The sequence below is a fragment of the Aulostomus chinensis genome, chromosome 15 (genome assembly GCF_037954235.1).
Source record: "Aulostomus chinensis isolate RoL2024-O1b breed Wild chromosome 15, RoL_Achi_v1.0, whole genome shotgun sequence".
Classification (NCBI taxonomy): domain Eukaryota; kingdom Metazoa; phylum Chordata; class Actinopteri; order Syngnathiformes; family Aulostomidae; genus Aulostomus; species Aulostomus chinensis.
The window spans coordinates 21,803,756-21,824,568 of record NC_141334.1 but is presented as its reverse complement, the minus strand read 5'-3'; the positions used below and the strand labels follow the sequence as shown (position 1 = coordinate 21,824,568).

The 20,813-nt window shown below is 43.1% G+C and overlaps 1 protein-coding gene across 4 annotated transcripts in view; it reads left to right on the top strand.

The window, feature by feature from the left end:
• The window catches only part of c15h21orf91 (chromosome 15 C21orf91 homolog), a 35,013-nt gene extending 14,459 nt beyond the window's left edge, over positions 1-20,554 (top strand). For 2 of the 4 annotated variants that reach the window (XM_086226699.1, XM_086226697.1), the window contains 2 exons: positions 6,677-7,183; positions 9,103-9,539. In XM_086226699.1, coding sequence (XP_086082825.1) covers positions 6,677-7,183; positions 9,103-9,473 — 878 coding nt within the window. In that variant the 3' untranslated portion in view covers positions 9,474-9,539. Of the gene's footprint in view, positions 1-6,676; positions 7,184-9,102; positions 9,540-11,269; positions 11,333-11,938; positions 15,799-18,402 lie in introns of those variants that run through there. The other 2 variants (XM_086226701.1, XM_086226700.1) reach the window with 2 other exon arrangements.
• The last annotated feature ends 259 nt before the right edge of the window (positions 20,555-20,813 follow it).

Sequence of the window (20,813 nt, the reverse complement as noted above, 5' to 3'; positions counted from 1 at the left end):
TCACACTGGCCCAGCTGCTTCACACGGCCGCAAACTGTCCCAGCAAGAGCTGGAGGTCGTGGCCCGATGGCGCTAAGAGGACTACGTCATCCGCAAACAGCAAAGACGACACCCTCCTGCCACCAAACTCGACCCCCTCCACCACCCGGCTGCGCCTAGAAATTCTGTCAATAAAAGATATGAACAGAACCGGTGAAAAAGGGCAGTCTTGGCGGAGTCCAACCCTCACTGGGAACAAGTCCGACTTACTATCGGCCACGCAGACCAGACTCTCACTCCTCCGGTAGAATGACCTAATGGCCCTTTGTAAAGGGCCATCCACCCCAAAACCCTGGTGTACCCCCCACAGGATGCTCATGGGAACACGGTCGTAGGCCTTCTCCAAGTCCACAAAGCACATGTGGACTGGTTGGGCAAACTCCCATGCCCCCTCCAGCACCCTAGCGAGGGTGAAGAGCTGATCCACGGTTCCACGGTCGGGACGAAAACCACACTGCTCCTACTCAATCTGAGGTTCGACTATCGCCCTGACCCTCCTCTCCAGTACCATAGACCTTACCAGGGAGGCTGAGGAGTGTGATCCCCGATAGTTGGAACACACACTCTGGTCCCCTTTCTTAAAAACGGGGACCACCACCCCAGTCTGCCACTCCAAAGGCACTTCCCCCGATGTCCATGCAATGTTGCAGAGACGTGTCAGCCAAGACAGCCCCACAACATCCAGAGCCTTGAGATACCCAGGGCGGATCTCATCCACCCCCCGGGGCTCTGCCACCGCAGAGTTGTTTAACTGCCTCGGCGACTTCTGCCCCGGAGATTGGACGACTCCCCCCCAAGCACTTCCCAGACTCTGTCTCCTCCATGGAGTACGTGTTGGTGGGATTGAGGAGTTCCTCAAAGTATTCCTTCCACCGCCCAATTATCTCCCCAGTTGACGTCAGCAGCCTCCCGCCCCCACTGTAAACAGTGTGGGCAAGTTGCCGCCTTCACCCCCTGAAGCGATGGACGGTTTGCCAGAACCTTTTCGGAGCCGACCGATAGTCGTTCTCCATGGCCTCACCGAACTCTTCCCACGCCCGAGTTTTTGCCTCAGCGACCGCCACAGCTGCACACCGTTTGGCCTGCCGGTACTGGTCGGCTGCCTCTGTAGACCGACAGGCCAGCCATGACCTGTAAGCCTCCTTCTTCAGCCTGACGGCTCCCCTCACCGCTGGTGTCCACCAGCGGGTTTGGGGGTTACCGCCGTGGCCAGCCCCAGCAGCCTTGAGGCCACAGCGCACAGCAGCTGCCTCGACAATGGCAGAGCGGAACATGGCCCATTCAGACTCAATGTCCCCCACTGTCCCCGGGATGTGATCAAAGCTCTGCCGGAGGTGGGAGTTAAAGATCGTTCTGACTGGTTCTTCTGCCAGGCGTTCCCAACAAACCCTCACTATTCGTTTGGGCCTGCCGGGTCTGCGCGTCGTCTTCCCCTGCCATCTGATCCAACTCACCACCAGATGGTATCAGTTGACAGCTCAGCTCCTCTCTTCACCCAAGTGTCCAGAAAATGCGGTCGCAGGTCAAATGATACGACTATAAAATCGATCATAGACCTGCGACCTAGGATGTCCTGGTGCCATGTGCACCGGTGGGCATCCTTATGTTTGAACATGGTGTTCGTTATGGACAAACTGCGACTTACACAGAAGTCCAATAACTGAACACCACTCAGGTTCAGGTGGGGCCTGCCGTTCCTCCCAATCACATCCCTCCAGGTCATGCTGTCGTTGCCCATGTGAGCGTTGAAGTCTCCCTGTAGGACAAGGGAGTCCCCAGCCGGGGCACCATCCAGTACCCTTCCCAAGGACTCCAAAAAGGGGGGGAACTCTGAAGTGGTGTTCGGCGCATACGCGCAGACCACCGTCAGGATCAGTTCCCCGACCCGAAGGCGCAGGGAAGCAACCCGTTTGTCCACCGAGGTAAACCCCAACATACAGGCAGAGAGTCTAGGGGCAACCAAAAAGCCCACCCCCGCCCGCCACCTCTCACCTGGAGCAACTCCAGCATAAGAGAAAGTCCAATCCCTCTCAAGGACTTGGGTTCTGGACCCAGAGTTATGTGTCGAGGTGAGGCCGACTATATCTAGCCGGTAACGCTCAACCTCTTACACCAGCTCCAGCTCCTTCCCCGCCAGAGAGGTAACGTTCCATGTCCCAAAAGCCAGCTTCCATGTCTGTGGTTCAGACAGCCGAGGCACCCACCTTGAACTGTCACCCAAACCACACTGCACCAGACCCCTCCAGTTCCTCTTATGGGTGGTGAGTCCAAGGGAGGACGTGCCCGTGTCTCCTTTTCGGGCTGGGCCCGGCAGGGCCCCACGAACCAAGGCCCGGCCACCAGGCGCTCGCCTTCGAGCCCCCACCCCAGGCCTGGCTCCAGGGCGGGGCCCGGTTCCCCTCCGGGCAGGGTACACATCGCACTAGGTGTTTCTTCCATGAGGGGGTCTGTTGAACCGTTCTTTGTCTGGCCCTTTGCCTAGGACCAGTCTGCCTTGGGTGACCCTACCAGGGGCAAAATGCCCCCGACATCATAGCTCCTAGGGTCACTAGGGCACTCAAGCTCCTCCACCACGATAAGGTGACGGTTTCAGGAGGAGTACCCGAGTCCATTGTCTTTATTTAATAGTTAATGGCATAGCCTTTATTCTTTGACTGCTTCCAGACGATTCTTGTACGTGTCCACAAGCTTCTTGCACGTCTCCTGTGGGATGTCTTCAAGTGATGCCACAAATTCTCAATGGGATTGAGGTCAAGATTTTGACTTGGCAATTCCAGGACATTGATGTTATTGTCCTTGAACCATTTCTTCACTACCTTGGCAGTGTGTTTAGGATCATTGTCTTATTGGTACATCCAGTTTTGGCCAAGCTGGAGTTTCACAGCAGATTCCTCGACATTTTCATCAAGTATCCTGATGTAATCCTCCTTTTTCATGGTACCTTGGACCTTGACGAGATGCCCTGTGCCACTGGAAGAGAAACATCCCCATAGCATTATGCTTCCACTACCATACTTGACAGTGGGCACAGTGTTCTTTGGTCTATAGGTGTTTGAATTAGGGCCTTGGTTGTGGTTCGTGGGTTGGTGTTGATCTCTCGGCAGATTTTCCTGGCAAGTTTGGGGGACACCTTACACTTTCGGCCATGCCCACTGAGGTTTTTGACAGTGTTGAACCTCTTGTGCTTGTTGATGATGCTCTTGACGGTTGAAACAGGGACACCATACTGCTTGGAAATGGCCGTGTAACCCTTTCCTTCACTGTGGGTACGAACAAGACACAGATGTAGGTCCTCACTGAGCTCCTTCTTCTTTACCATGATGACCAGAAATTGACAATGACCTGAACACTTTCCCACTATTTATACTCTTCTGGAAAGATGTCTTTTTTCGCTTTAGCATCTGGCCAATAATGTTAAATAAAAGGTTTTATTCCATTGTGACGTCTTGAAGGAATTACTGGACAAAAATTACCACATTTGGCATATCTTTGTTGAAATATTGTCAGGGGTATGAATAATTTTGAACTTGGCCTTTTTTGGAACTCCCTCAATAAAATACCCCAGAAAAATATATATTTTTTAAATTTTGTATTCTTTCAATTGTTGATCACATGAAGCTAATACACAAATTTGAAAACATGCATTTATTTCATCACTAAATGAAAAAATCACAAGAATTAGCAAGGGTATGAATAATTTTGAGGATATATATATATAAATATATGTATGTATGTATGTATATATGTGTATATATATGTATGTATATGTGTATATATATGTATGTATATGTGTATATATGTATGTATATGTATGTATATGTGTATGTATATGTGTATGTATGTGTATGTATATATGTATGTATATATATGTATGTATATATATATGTATGTGTATGTGTATATGTATGTGTATATGTATGTATATGTGTGTATATAGATGTATGTGTATATATGTATGTATGTATATATATATGTATGTGTGTATATATATGTATATGTGTATATATATGTGTGTATATATATGTATATATATGTGTGTGTGTGTATATATATGTATACATATATATGTATACATATATGTATATATGTATATATATGTGTATGTATATATATGTATATATATGTGTATATATATATGTGTGTGTGTGTGTGTGTGTGTGTGTGTGTAAGAATCGGAATCATTAAAATCCTAACGAGTCCCAACCCTAATGAAGTCTGTCTCTGATTGTTTGGTCAGAGACATTCACACCAGTGGCCTGCTGGAGCTCATTTTGTAGTGCCCTGGTAGTGCTCGTCCTATTCTTCCTTGCACAAAGGAGCTGGACAAAGGAGTACTGCTGTTGGGTTAAGGACCGTCGATGGCCCTGCCCAGCTTTTCTGGAATAACTGCATGTCTCCTGGAATCTCCTTCATGCTCCTGAGACAGTACTGGGAGACACAGAAAATTTTCTGGCAATGGCACTTATAGATGCGCCATTCTGGTGGAGTTGGACTGTCTGTGCAACCTCTGTTGGATCCACATATCGCCTCAGGCTACCTCTAGTGACACTGACCCTAACCAAAATACAAAAGCAGTCAGAAAAGATGAGGAGGGGAAAAAATGTCAGTGGCCTCCACCTGAAAAAACATTCTTGTTTTGGGGTTGTCTCATTGTTGCCCCTGGAATGCACCTGTTGTTAATTTCATTAACACAAAAGAAGCTGAAACTGATTAACCACCCCCACTGCTACTTAATTGGACAGTTCAAAATCCCAGAAGTTTAATTGACTTGATGCTATTCTCTCATTTAAAAGTGTTCCTTTATTTATTTTTTTTATTTTCAGTGATGTGTGCTGCTCGTGTACCAGTCATTGCTAACAAATTGGTAGTAACCCAGAGCAACTCACCGAACTGTCAGCCAGAAACAGCCAAATAAATAGAAGCTGCTACACGATGGTTTCCAAATTGCAGCTTGCTATTTCCTTGTTTTTTTAAAACATCATTTGAATGAAGCAAGGAATATATTGCTCTATGATTTTTGATAAACCAGCTCTTAGTAATCTGATTCATTTTATTAATTTTTGTTTTTTTCTACTGTAGAAGAAGGCACAGTCTTTGTGATCAGCATACACATATGCTGTGGTTGTTTCTCATCCAATAGTCAACAATATCATCAGCAGTTGTATGAATCATGTATATGTCTAGTAAAAGAATTTTGTTTCATACCACGTGTAGATAAGGGTTACCTGGGACTTACATTGTAGGTGAAGGTTTGATATGATAGTAATTATGTTTACAGTAACTTGGCAACATTAGACATTAGAAAGAAGTTTTATGCATCATACCAGTCGATCCTTCCATTAAAATGCTGACTAACGATGGGATCACCATTTGAAATGATCTGACTTTTTTTGTAGTTATGATTTTGGACCATACAGTGTAGCCTAATATTAATGTATTCTCCAGTGATACTGGTGAATCTCAATTGTCATAGCGCTGCTCTACTGTTTCCTCAAGGTTTTGTTTCTGGCAACACCAAAAAAAAAAGAATACATGAAATCTGACCTCACAATCAAATGGTTTGTGAACAAGGCAAATATTCATACCACTTTGTCCACTCTCTTGCCTTACTGAAATGTTACGTCCTGTTCTCCAAATTACAATATGAACCTGCTGCAACTCTCAAATCGCAATAATTGCAGTATTTGTTAAAATGTTAAAGTACTTGTTCCATCAAAATTCCATTGTAAACTAAATACTGTGATGCTGCAGCAATTTCCTGCTATATATCATATTTTGCAGGCTTTGAAAAAATATGTTTGTCACCAAACCCCACAAAAATCCAACTATTATCATTTGAAATAATGATAACTTTGCAATGGTAATATTGGAGAAAATTTAAAAAAAGATCAGGGATTTCCTCTGATCACCTGTCTCATCCCAAAACATACACTTATCCCACAATCTGCTTATGCACACACTCTTTAACCTTTCTGTTAACTTAGGAAAACTTAAAAAGTCTTTCACCCATTTTCTTAAGACGTTATATTGGTCTACTTACGTTAATGTCTGCGGATGCTAAGTTGGTTACACCAAGAATTGCTACTCCTCTTAATAGATAATTTTCCACCCACATACTGATGGGTTTTTTTTGTATTTTTTAACCTTTTGGATAAGAATTGTATAGGCCTGTTTCACTGGCCCTTTTTCATCCTCCATTATGAATAGCTCACTTAATAGAAGGTTTTTCTCTCAGTATGGCAATTAGACACAACTGTAGACTTTTTCAATTTTATGTATTTTGTTGTTTGACAGGTGTATAAAACGGACAAAAATAGCCCTTGCAGTGCTTAGTACTTTCCTTTTTTTTTTTTTTTGCATGAAGACTGTTAATCTGCTCTTCCTGCTGAGGCCTGGTTCAACTAATCCACTACACACTAAGCAGCTTTCACCCAGAGATCACAATAGGTCAACCTGCCAGTTACATCCTGGTTTACTTCTAGCTCTGGCTTCAGAATCTGTCACAGTATTATTACTTGTCAACAATTTTATGACTTTTTTTCCTCACAGGTCACTGTTCCCTCATAAATTGGTCAGTTTTGTGTCTGTTGCTGTTGTTTGACTTATTGACTGATTGTTTATTTCCATGTGAATGCAGGTGTCTCCTCTGCTACCTTGCTGCACTCCAAATCCTTGCGTGGCCACAGAGACTGCTTTGAGAAATGCCATCTCATTGCCAACCAAAAGCTGTCACGTTCCAAGGTCTCCCAAAGTGCTTATGAGGGCATGAAGTTGTCTCTCAGTCAGAAACTCAACCGCCTCATCCAGTACGCCCATAAGAAAGACTCTGTCTCTTCCAATGGCCCCAACAGACGGGGTGCCAGGATTCTTTGTTACAGCCAGCAGAGTGACTGCAAGCTGCTACTTCAGTCAGATGCCCAGGTGCCCCGCTATGCACCTTGCTGGGACACGGGCAAAACAAAGGGTCTACCCGACAATGTTATGGGGATTTTGGAGTGCCACACAGCTGAAGAGCTGGGGCTGCTGCAGGAGTCCAGAGGTGACGTGTGGTCAAAGGAGGGCTGGAAAGATCTACACATGCGGAGTCAGCCAGTGGGAGGAGGGCAGATACAACACACACGCCAGGGCCACAGCAGTGATGAATGTGAGCATTAAAAAAAGATTTACCCACAAGTTCAGGAGTATAGTTTGTGTGGAATATTTCTCTTGCTCTTTTGATAGAATGAGTGAACAAAGGGAAACGAGTGCTCTTCGGCCTCTCATTTCACCTATTTGTACAGCTTATGTCTTGTCATTGAGGAGTGTGACCTCTGCCACCTTTCAGCATGTATTCATTAAGAGGCAGAAGAAAGAATACAAGACTGTCATATATTTCCATCAGTTCTGAGCGCTTTAGAGAAAAGTTAATTTACCTTTAACCTTGAGAGAAACCCCTGTCTCTCTTGTTTCTTTTCTTGGCCAAATTGGCTTATAACATGAGGAAGAACATTCTTTCTGTCTCTTGGTGTGTTCCAAATCGCATACTTCCATACTACATACTTAAAATGTTAAGTGCACTCAACTCAAAATGGAAAAGGAGTACGGATAGTATGCGAAAATTGAGTATGCTAAAGTACCTGGTTACAGTTCTCAAATCGGTTAAGTGTCCCAAATTGTGTACTTCCATACTATATTACAATTTTGAGTATACTCCACTCAAAATGGAAAAAAGTATGGATAGTATGCTAAAATTGAGTATGCAATAGTACCCGGATGATGTACTCAAATTGGCCAAGATTTTGAGGATGCAACTGTGGACACTCAACGCACTCATTTCATCGATACAAATGGCGGCGGACAGCTGTGAGGGTCGGTGTGTCAGCCTTGTACAAATGTAAGTAATAAGTTGTCCATTACAAAAGTCCTTTGCACCAAGCACCGATTGTCGTTTTGAGTATATTTGTGGTGTAACCTGTTTTTTTGTTTGTCATCTACCGCGAACAGTGTTATGAATGCTAATACAAGTTAGCTAATAGCTGCCAGGTTCCGAAGCAAGCCCGTGGCAAGAACTAGCGGGCCAGCAGAGCCTGCTCAGGGACTATGTGGCCAGAGGCACCAGCACCTACTCCAACATTTTAATTTATCTGTGTATTATAACTGCAGCAGTGCACCGCAGTTCTTTCTCGGTTGACTCAGTCTGCTGCACCAATATCAGCAAAGCCTTTGCTTCATTGTAAATACTCGTAAAATACAGCAGTTATTGTTGGCTAGCTAGGCTAGATAACCTGTGAATAGAGGCAGTATCAGCCAAAGAGGTTTGTCAGCAGCATATTGTCATTATTTGTATGTTTACTCTTCTTTCTTCTGTAATGGTACATGTTTTGCATTTTCTACAGACAGACGATGAAGCGGTTGGAAGTGAGGAGAGGATAAGGAGGGAAAGGGAGATGAGAGAGAGGGATGAGTGGAGGGACAGGAAGCTGGCTGCAAGGGAGGAACATTTTTTAACAGAAAATTTCTTGAAAAAGTAGTTATATGTTAAGTTTATCTTTAGTTTTCTAGTTCTAATTGTTTAATGTGTAAATAGTTCATCTTTAGTTATCTACCTCCAATTGTTTAATATGTAAATAGTTTGTAATTTTTCTGTTCTGCACAATAAATGTTCAGACATGAGAAGGCAAGTGTAAGTGAAGTTTTGAAGCAGATTGAAAGCTGAATGCATAACGACAGTGCACATGAACACAAAAGTACATTTAAATACAACGAGACAACAATAATAGTAATTGGACAATATGAGTTCTGTTCCATATATACTGAACTATTAACATCAGTTTTGGTCTATGTACAATGAACTATTTACATTACATTAGTTTGGGGGTATTTACAGGTACTATTTACATTCAAATATAAGAGTTCACTTGACATTTTCCAATTAACCATTGGTGTCACACTGCACAGCCATCCTGTGCCAGTTCTCTGCTCCACAGATGGCGTCTGGAGGTGCTGACTCTGGAGAGGCTGCCAATAGGGGGTAATGAAGGCCATGGGCTGCAACTGAGCTGAGTGAAATAGTTTTCTGTTCAGGTAACAGAGTGCATGCTGGGATGGTTGCTTCATCCACACATGGCAGCCATCAATGCTGCCAACAACCTGATGGAATGCTGCTGACCCAGCTAACCTGGCGAAACCAGCACCAAGGTGAGGAAGGTCCTCAACTGAGGAAAGGCAGACAACCAGTGGGAGGAGCGCCACAAACTACTGGCTGGTTTTGTGCACCTTGCAGTGCACAGTGGTCCGGGGCATGCAGTGCACAGTGGTCCGGGGCATGGCGAAGGTTCTGGCCACACCATGGTAAGAGTTCCCACTGGCCAACCAGAATAAGGCGACCAAGGCCTCGATGGTGGGCCCCCAGCCATAGTCCATTTGGGTGCCGAGGACACCCATCAGACCTCTGAAGGACACCCTGGTGAGGCGGAAGACTGGGCACAGGTCACTTTACCCATCAAAGTACATTGCCAGGAGTGGTTCTGTAGCATTGACCTGGCAGTACAACCTGGGTGGAGGCTGAGGAAAAGACAAAAAAGTTGGAAATAAAATCTGTTCGATTTATATTAATGGTGGTGTTTGTTTTTTTTACTTTTTTTTTTACTGTGTGTTCACACCAAACGTGTGTGAACAGTTTCCATACAAAGTCTATGCAAACGCGCAAATGATGCAAATTTTAAGTTGGGCAGCGTAAATGACGCGAATTCGCAACGCGAAATTTTGCCATTTGCGCAAGTTGAAAATATTCAACTTTGGCGAAAAATTCGCCTTACGACAGCCAATCAGCGTTGACGTTGTCCCAACGTCACGGCTGACTGACACAAGATGGAGGACAAGTTGATTGATTGAATTAAATAAAAAAAGAGGACAAGTTGATTATGGCTTTGTGTGGGAATCCGGTGCTATATGACACCACGTGTCAAAATTACAAGAACTGATTGAATAAGTTGGTGACCATTTGTGAAATTCTGTCACCGATCCTAGCTAGCAGATCGCTAAACTGGCCAGTCCTCATCCGAAAATACCGCTGGAAGCGGCAATTATTCAGATGCAGCCCTTGTAGGAGCTCGGTGAATTTCATTTCCGGTGAGTGCGCAGCGCGGAAGTATACATTTGGGACAGCACTAAACCCTCGAAACTCGTGCACTGCGCGACTGAGTACATAGTATGCTTAGTATACTCAAGTTGGAAATTTTAAGTATGCAGTATGGAAGTATGCGATTTGGAGACACCCCATCTGTCTTTGACTTTTGAGATGAGAGTTGACGGACTTTTCAAAGGTAAAAAATTTGCATTCGCTAATCATCAATATCCAATGCTCACTAGCTGCTCAGAACATTTTGGGCCAAGTTTTTTATACAGCAGTTGATATTTTCATTATATTTGGTGATAAATTAATGCACATAGTTACCATCCTCTATGGTGCCAGATGAGAAGATGGCTATCCTGTCATCTGTGCCCCATTAGGGAGTTGAGACCCACAGAGACTAGCTGGCTGACAGTTAACTAAGCACAATGATTAAAGTAAGTTTTGTCTGTGTTGTCTGCCAAAAGCATCAGTTAGATCAGGTACAGGATCTTGGTTTGCCCAGAAGCATTCTGGTTCTCTCATCTCTCCTCACGCCTGCCATGATCAGAAGCAGTAGCTGCAGTTTTTGCTTTTGGCCAATATGTCTGTAGGCACTTTATCCAATCACTGTGTCTAGTTAGAAAAGTAGTTCTATATGTCTTATTCTAAAATTGCAGTATCTCAGCATTTTAAATTATTTAATTTTGTATGTTATGCACACCTAGTTCTGTTAACCAGCCAAAAATTGGAGAAGAGGTTAAGAGTTTAGAAATACCAACACACACTAGAACACACTTAATTTTGGATTACTGAAGGCCAAAAACAGACTGAAGTCCTAAATAACTGTCAAAATGCTTTTTTTATGTAAGTACTGGTTGAATGTGTTTTCACCAGCTGCCATGCAAATAATGCACCGCTCTGAACAGGGATCTTAACATTTTTGGAGAAAAGGGTGTTTGATAACTTGACAGAGGTACACTAACACTTCCCATTCAACAGTTTGTTTTGTATTTCTTTTTAATATTTCCCCAAATATTCCTCTGTATGAGTGAAAAAAAAATTTTTTTTGGATCCTGTTTCCTGTTTTGAGATCTGGCTTTCTCACACACTGATCACAACTGTCTTTTGTCCTTTTAGTGACTAAAATGAATCTGGATGAGCTTCATCAGCTGAATGTCCAGCTACTGATGGAGATTCAAAGTAAGTGTTCCCAGTCTGAGTTTGTGGTCGCATGTACAGACTGATAGAGATCACAGTTTTACCTTAACTCTGGTATATCAACCCTTATGGGCCTATCATGAGCCTATCACAGATATATTCTATTGATGTATGGGTTTTCCAATATTTGCTGATATTAAACAAACAACTTTTTTCCTACAGCATATGCAATACAGAAAAGACTGCTTGTGGTGATTTAAAATGTTTTAATGTTGTTTGTCCTGTAGAGAGCACTCCATTGCCTCTTCCTTGTTTTTTACTGTTTTATCCTGGTTTTTAATTAAATGGTCATAATTTCTCAATATCAACTATTTTTGATAAAGTAAGTTAAGCCTTACTCAGCACATTGTTATCGAGCAAACTGCTGTTATGGTTAAAAATTGTAAGCAAGCACACATTCCTGAGACTATTTTAAGACTTGAATATGAGATATGATCTGTAATCAGTATTATTGACCATCGTCTATTTCTCTGTTTTTCATCAACTTGACCTTGTGTGTAACCGCTAGTTCCCATACTCACTCACTCTCTCTCTCTTTCTGTCTATCTCTCTATCTCTAACTTCCCATGCCCCAACCCCCCTTCTCAGAGGTCTTTGAAGAGCTAACTATGGCTGTGCAGGAGAAAGACTCATTGGCATCAGAGCTACACATGCGTCATATTGCCATTGAGCAGCTCTTTAAGAACTGTGCCAAGCTGCCATGGCTACAAATTAGCAGAGCTGGGGTCAAGGCCACCCCCAGCAATGCTGGCGCTTTCGAGTGAGAACGCTGACTAATACCTCAATGTGTTGACTACTGAGCGGATTTTAAAACACATTGATGAGAGAAAATTAGTTCCACATTAGAGCAGCAATAAGGGCTGGGCTGGACACTCACTCCTTTCATAGTTGTGGTTTTGTCCACTCTTCTTCTCAAACATGTGCACATGAATTTTGAGTTCACCTCAGTGATTAAATGATTCAGTTGGTTCAATTTTCTCTAGATACATGAGGTTTTCCCTTCTGATTACGCACAACTGACATAGGTTTTAGCTTTGTTTTAATACTCTTTTATACGGTATATGACATGCTCTGCAATACCCTTTTCACACTGAAAAATACGTATCAACACGGGTTTTTGGACCTGCGTTTGCTCAGCATTTGGGCGCATTCAAGCTTCCAGAAGACCTGGGTCTGTGAGGGCTGCATGCCTGTGTTTTTCTCTCTTGTATGTCTGCTGACGTCATCATTACTCATAAAAGGGCGCTGGAACACTGACTTCGTGTTCACACAGGACGCGAACGCGAATTTCGCGAAGTCGCTCAACTGCCCGAATAGCGAGTATTGCCAGCAACGTTTCCTTCTGCCATTTCACCATGAATATTCACAGAACTGTTGTGTTGTACCTGCCGTGGAAGGCAGAAATACGTCGGAAAACTAAATGCCGTCGTATCTGGGTTATCAACACCATCTAGAGGCGAGCTCAGCTCGGTGAATTTCCCTGCTCGGTGAACCGAGCTCCTCCAGGGGCTCCGTCTGGATAACTGCCGCTTCAAGCGGTATTTTCGAATGATGACTGGCCAGTTTAATGACCTGCTAGCTAGGATCAGTGACAGAATGTAACGAATGGACACCAATTTATTCAACCGGTTCTTGTAATTTTGACACGTAGTGTCATATAGCACCGGGTGTCCACACATAGCCACAATCATCTTGTCAGTCACAGTCAGTCAGTCAGCCGTGACGTCGGGACATCCTCAACGCTGATTGGCTGTCTTGACGCGAATTTTTCACCAAAGTTCAGTATTTTCAAACGGCGAATAATTCGGCTTGCAAATATTTCGCCGCGCGAATATTTTGCGTCATTCGCGCTGCCAGACTGAAAATTTACGGCATTCGCGTGTTCGCATAGACTTTGAATGGAAACTGTTCGCGCAAATGCGTTGTCGTTGCGTGCATTGCAAGGTTGTCTCTTTTGCAAAGCATACAAACTAGCTGCAGATTGGAAAATGCCCGAGCACTAATGCAAAGAAGGAGGATGGAGTTTTTGGCTAGTCTGGAAAGGAGCCAAAGAAGCTACAGGCGAAGCCTGACAGGCGACAGTGACAAAATCAGGGTGCAACAGGAAGGTTGCGTGAAACCTGAGACGATGCATGTTGCCTTTTTCACACTGCAGGCGAGCCGAGCCGAGCCACGAAACACCTGGGTCACTTGGCGAGTTGGTCAACGTGGGTCGAAATGCCGAGTCGACCCTTTCAGAGTGCCCAAAAACCCGTATTGACCCGCGTTTTTGGTGCAGTGTGGAAGGGGCTTAAGAGAAATTTTTAGCAGTTTAGCTTGATGCTAGCAAGGACTTGTACTTGGATTTGGTTGAAATGTAAATTTTCAAGAAGCTTGTACCACACACAAAACAATGTCTGATATTTTTGCTATTTCAAACAGATAAATTCACCCCTAATTAACCAAATACAATGCTAATAATGACACATACTAACACTGACAAAGCTTTACCAAATATCTTTAAAATAACAATTAAATTTTAATTTATTGAAATAATATCAAGCCAAATTAAAGCTGCAAACTGCGTTGAAGAGCCTTCGCACCCTTGTGTGTGTGTGTGTGTGTGGGGGGGGGGGGTGCAGCGCAGTCAATCAATCAATCTCTATTTATATAGCGCCAAATCACAACAAAAGCTGTTTCAAGGCACTGTACACAAAGAGCAGATCTAGAACCTTTGGTGAGTTTTTGAGCATGTTTAGGGTTTCAAATTGCGATCTCAAGTGGTGGAATATTAAGAAAGAAAGAAACAGAACAGATATAATTCCCCCATTTGGGGCCCAGGCCCCTAATTAAAAAAGTTCAAGACAACATCTATAGGTAGTCTTAACCCTTCCTTGAAGACAACTTGGAGTGAGACCTATGGTTAGTTACTGTATGAGCATCTTTCAAAGCAGCCATGAATTCATACATGCTTATTTTCATGGAAATATCAGGATACAATCAATGATTTAAACATATATGTATGTTAATTTGATTTCAGCTTTGTGTTTCCTCCAAAGTGCTGTTAATAGTTTTTGTTCAAACAGCTTTTATTGCTAGTGAGACAAAGATTTTAAGATGTATGCATTGCTGTTAAGTAAACCAGGGAGATACAGGTTATTAGAAGACATAAAATCTTCCAATTATTCTAACATTTTAAGAGAAATACAGCTGCCAAACCTTCCTTCCATTTAACCATCTGTTTTTGACTGCTTGTCCTGTTAAGGGTCATGGGAGGGCTGCAGCCTATCCCAGCTGCCTTCAGGTGAGAGGCGGGGTACACCCTTGACAGGTCGCCAGTCCATCCAGAGCCAAACAATTATTTACACCCTCAGCCACACCTAAGGTCAATTTAGAGTATCAGATTAGTCTAGTCCCCTCTTGCATGTCTTTGGACTGTGGGAGGAAGCCAGAGTACCCGGAGAGAACCCTTGCAGGCACAGGGAGACCCTGTGTTCAAGCTGGGCCTCGAACCAGGAACCTTCTTGCTCTGAGGTGACAGTGCTAACCACTGCACCACCGTGCCAACCAGCTGCCAAACCGAAGTGTGTATTTTCTTCTCTTTCACATTTGAACTGTTGGCATGAGGTTCAATTCCATTAAAAGGAAGATGAAATACCAAACTGATCTACAAACATGGCTGAGTAATTAATACTTGATGTGTGATGACCAAGAGGGTTTTAACTTCCAAAGCTATTTATGTTTTATTAGCTGATCCGTGTCTTGTTTTTTTGTGTCCAGTGTTAATGGTGTGTGAGAGTTGATGTCAATAGAAAAAGGACAGTTACATCTGCCTTGCCCCTGGAGGTCCAGGAACTCTATGCAAGAATAATATGAATACATCAGAAGCCTTATTAAAAAGAAATCTTGAAGAATATCAGTTGAGGTTTCCCTTATTGAAGCCTCCGAGCTAAATGACAAACTGAGATTGACGGATGATGAAAAACTAAAAATTTACTAACACTGCATCTCTATGAAAGAGATAAAATGTATTTGACCCCTGGTCAGGGTTTGAAGTAAAATTTTCTAACTTCATTTGAAATGGTAATCTTTGTTATATTTGAGTAATTATTGTGATTACTGGTCATCAATGCTAGTGTCTTCATTTTTTGTTTTATTTTTGTGTTAAAAATATGCATTTTCTGTGTTTTTTTTGTTTTGTTTTGTTTCCTGGGGAGACATGAAGGGGCTTACACCTCTCTCAGGCTGGCCTGTCTATCTTCCAGTCATCTTCAGTAACTGAAGATCGACAGTTCCCATTTACACTTAACTCTTCATTCATTTTCTAACAATTAACATGGCTTCATTTGTGTTGTATGATGTTTTTTGTTCTATTTATTGTGTGTGTCATAGACCTTTAAAACCCCTTGAGATCTGTACATTTTTTTTTTTTGGCAAAACATTTCAATAAATTTGAGATTTTCCACACACTTTGATGCTTAAAAATGTAATTAATTTTGTGTTGAAGCGCTGTGACACAATTCATAATCTGAGATTGTGGGTGCCCAAAAAAAACAATATGATAGATACAAAAAAAATCAGATCAGAAAGATGTCCAAATGACAACAGGAAAAAAAAACCTGCACAAAATGAAATGGCACAATGTACAGTCAAGTTAACCTGACAAGTATCAGTTTACATGACAATGGGTAGAAAGATATGTATATTTAATTAATACATATACTCCATTATTCAATAATTAATATTCTCCATGAAGTTCTTAATTTAAAAAAAAAGCTTGTCTGGAGGACTGCAATAAACATTCATTTTGGCCTTTCTCATTGAGAAAAGATCCTTCAGTGGGAACTCAAGCAGTAGGCACACTCAGATGCGTGCAGAGTTGGTTTTCTCAACCAGTTAGTCCCTGATCATTTCCTCTTCTATTGCACAAAACTCACAAGTTGTAGCTACTTGTCGTAAAGAAGCAACATACTGATGGGTGCTCTCAACATTGCGTTGGCTAAAACGGTAACGCTCAGCTACTACATAAACTTTGGGTATAAAAAAAATCCTGAATGGCTTTTAAAGCTGATGCATACTTATCATCTGCAATTTGTAATGCATAGAAAATTCTCTGTCCCTCTGCCTCCAAGCAATGAATAAGCAGATTATGCTTTCTTGCGTCTGGTAATTCCTTCTTTGACTTGGTAGTTTTCGAACATAGGGATTCATGCTTTGAACGGAATAGCTGGCTCTCCAGCGTTTTGAAGAAACGGTGTGGGTTGACTCAGGTTCAAAGTCCTCGTTGCCAATATGAAGATGAACTGGAGTAATTATACTTCACTTTATTACAAAACATTGTGCAGGAACAGGTTAGCGTTACATCCCCATCTTCCCTACTTGGCGCCAACCTCCCGACAGCTGCAGCTGCATAACATCTCCCATCATAGAGTGCCACCTACTGGTACAGTAGAGCACCACAATGTTCATTTTGGCATTTTCTCACAAAGAATATTCATCCATCCATTTTCTACCATTCATCCTGTTCAGGAGGTAGCAGCCTTTGGGTGAGAGGCACCATTCATCTTGGACAGGTCGCCAATCCACCGCAGGGCCAACTACTGCACCACCGAGCTGCCCAACTAAGAATTTTTTTAAAAATTAATGGCCTCTGAAGGTGTATTACAAAAACTGCATTTTCTCATTGAGAAAGGTCAAAATGAAAATATATTTATGAACTCCAGTAATATCAGCAAAAATGAAAAAAATCCAGAATCAGAAACAGAAATCCTTTATTAATCCCTTGTGGGAAATTGTTTGATTGCAGTGCTCCATTTCCCAGTAAAGATAAATAAGGTGGAAGTAACCTATCAAAGATATAGATAAAATAAGATAAATAGTAATACAAACATATAAAGAATACCGTAATAGGAAATCAAGAAGATAAAGAGATATCTTTGTACATATTTGCATTGTTACACTTGTGAATAGGATATTTGTTTTTTTGCACAATTTTGACAAGAGAAACAACTCCATAAGATGGGTTGCATCTTAGAGGGAGGAGTTAGAGAGTTTGACAGCTACCAGCAGGATTAATTTCCTGTGGCGCTCAGAGGTGCAGCATGGGGGTATGAGTCTCTGACTGAAAGTACTTTTACTGCTGGCCAGTATGTAATAGAGAGGGTGTTAAGTGTTGTCCAAAATGGTCCTAATCTACAGTGACCTACAGACCTACAGTGCTGCAGGCACACATACTGTGGTCTACCTGTCAGTCAAGTCAAGTCAATTTTATTTGTATCGCGCCAAATCACAATAAGTTATATCATGACACATCACAAGTAGAGGAGGTCAAGTAACAATGAATTTACACCCAACAATTCTCCATGAACAAGCACATCCATGAACAAAAACCTTCCTTTTAACAGGCAGGAACGTCGAGCAGATCCAGGCTCAATGGGGACGGCTCTCTGCTTTGACCAGTTGGGGGGAAAGAGAGCAGGAGAGTGGGGCAGAGACAAAGACAGATAATGGAGGACAACAGATACACAGAAGGAAAGAGAGGGATTAAGATAAAAAGAGAGAAAAAGGGAAGAGACTGATAGACAGATGGGGACGTGACAGCACCCGGGATCTGGGATGCGGGGAGCCTGAAGGCTCCGGAGAAGAAGAGGAGTTCGTAACACATATGCGTAGATTTATATATGACACATATAGGAGGACAGTAAGGAAAGAGAGAAGCCAAGTGCGCCATGGGAGATTCCCTAGCAGTCTAAGCCTATAGCCGAAATAGCCCTAACCATAAGCCTAATCAAAAAGGAAGGTCTTAAGTCTACTCTTAAAGGGAAACAGGGTGTCTGCATCCCGGACAGAAACTGGAAGACGGTTTCACAGGACGGGAGCTTGATAGCTGAAGGCTCTGGCTCCCATTCTACTTTCAGAAACTCTAGGAACCACAAGTAATGCTACATCCTGGGAGTGAAGGGTTCGAGCTGGGTAATAAGGGACAATGAGCTCTGTCAAATATGAAGGTGCCTTATTGTTGAGGACTTTGTATGTTAGAAGGAGATTTTTTAATTCTATTCTTAATCTGACAGGGAGCCAATGCAGAGAATCCAGTACAGGAGAGACATGGTCCATCCATCCATCCATTGTCTTCCGCTGATTCCTGTTAAGGGTCGCGGGGGGCCTGAAGCCTATCCCAGCATCTACAGGCGAGAGGCGGAGTACACCCTGGACAGGTCACCAGTTCGTCGCAGGGCCAATACAGAGACAACACTCACATTCATACCTACGGTCAATTCAGAGTATCCAATTAGCCGAGTCCCCAATTGCATGTGTTTAGATGGTGGGAAGAAGCCGGAGTAACCGGAGAGAACCCACGCAGGCACAGGGAGAACATGCAAACTCCACACAGAAAGATCCCATGCCCGAGCCGAGATTCGAACCCGGAACGTTCTTGCTGTGAGGTGACAGTGCTACCCACGGCACCACCGTGCAGCCTGAGAGACATGGTCTCCTCTACAAGTTCTCTTCAACACACGAGCAGCATAATTTTGGACCAGCCGGAGAGATTTTAGGGACTTACTGGGGCAGCCCGATAGGAGGAAATTGCAGTGATCCAGCCTGGAAGTGACAAAAGCATGGACTAGTGTTTCTGCATCTTTTTGTGACCGTTTGTGCCTGATCTTAGCGATGTTACATAAATGAAAGAAAGCAGTCCTAGAAATTTGCTTAATGTGGGAGTCAAAGGACAGATCCTGATCAAAGAGAACACCTATGTTCCTTATGGTAGTGGTGGGGGCCAGGGTAATGCCATCCAGGGTACCTATCTCATTACAAGTGTTTTTGGCTCAGCACAATAACTTCAGGTTTGTCAGAGTCTAATAAAAGGAAATAGTGGGTCATCCAAGTTTTTAATCTGCTTTAGACAGGCCTCCAGTTTAGTCAGCTCATTTGTTTCATGTGGATGCACTGGTAAGTAGAGTTGCATAGCAATGAAAATTAATTGAGTGTTTCCTAATAATGTGCTCAAGGGGTAGCAGGTATAGGATGAACAGGATTGGTCCAAGCACAGACCCTTGTGGAACACCACAACTGACTGCAGTAATTTCAGAAGGGTTATCATTCATCAGTACGAAAAGAGATTGACCAAGTAAATATGACCTGACATGCTATGACATGCTCCACCCACCACTCAGGTGAGATGGGAGGAGACAGGGGCATTTGATGGAGGCAGGAATATGAGACCATATTTGACATGGAAGAAAATCATTATGATTGTCTCCACCTATAAAGTTGGTGCCCTGATCAGAGTGCACCTCAAAAGGGGTTCCACGCCGAGCGGCAAATCGGCAGAACGACATGAGGAAGCTGTCAGTATCCTAGCTTGGAAGAAGATCAAGGTGGACAGAACAGGTGGTGAGGCATTTAAAAAGAATTCCCCATCTTTTCTCTCTCCGACAACCAATTTTAATTCGGAAGGGCCCAAAACAATCCATCCCCATGGACCAGAAGGGTGGCTTAAAGAGCAGCAGGTGGGATGGTGGCAAGTCAGCCATCCGAGGGATCAAGGGTTTGGCTTTCCATTTCCTACACTCCATACATGTTGGTGTTTCTTTATTGCTTGTCTCCCTCTCAAAATCCAATAGTGTCTCCAAAGGCTGGCGTAAACTCTCTCTGGGCCAGGATGGTGCAGCCGCTGGTCATAATCCTTAGTCAGCAGCTGCGTGATATGGTTTTTTGGATCCAAGACCACTGGGTGCATGTGTAACAGAGGTAAATATGATCTCACTTGCTGTCAGTTTATTTCATTTATTATCGCACACTTAATTGTATTTATCTAATTTATTTTGTTGTTTTCATCATTCTCAATTAAGTACTGTGTTTTCTTATTTTTCTGGTTGTTCCTGAACGCCACATGCCTTGCAGACTTCACGGGTGCAACCCGCGTATTTTCACAGTCTGCTACTTTTCTACTGACGGTAGGTCGCGCTACGCTAAGTTAATTAAAATTAGCCATTGCTAATGTGGCTATCAGGTGGCTGTTTAGGTGATAACAGATATATTTTGTTTTGTTGTCTTCTCTGTATAGGCTAATGTGTGTGTTAAGAGGCCGCTGCACTGTGGAGACATATTTGTTTGCTGTTTCGCCAGGTACATGTACTTTTATGTATTGACAGTCTGCTACTTTTCTACTGACGGCTAATGTGTGTGTTAAGAGGCCGCTGCACTGTGGAGACATATTTGTTTGCTGTTTCGCCAGAATAAACGGATGTGGTCCAAGAGAAATACTTTGTGTCACCTCATTAACACAACGCACAGAGAGTACTACCTGTCACACATGCTGCCATAATCTAATCCCTCACTTTTACGCAGACGACCTCCCACTCTGATTAAATTAGTGATGTGATCAAACTCTGGGGCCAAGTTATTCAGGGGACTGGGTTGGTTCGCCTGGAGCAGAGCGTAGACTTTGGGGAAGCTCTCCTTCTGTGCATGTTGGAGG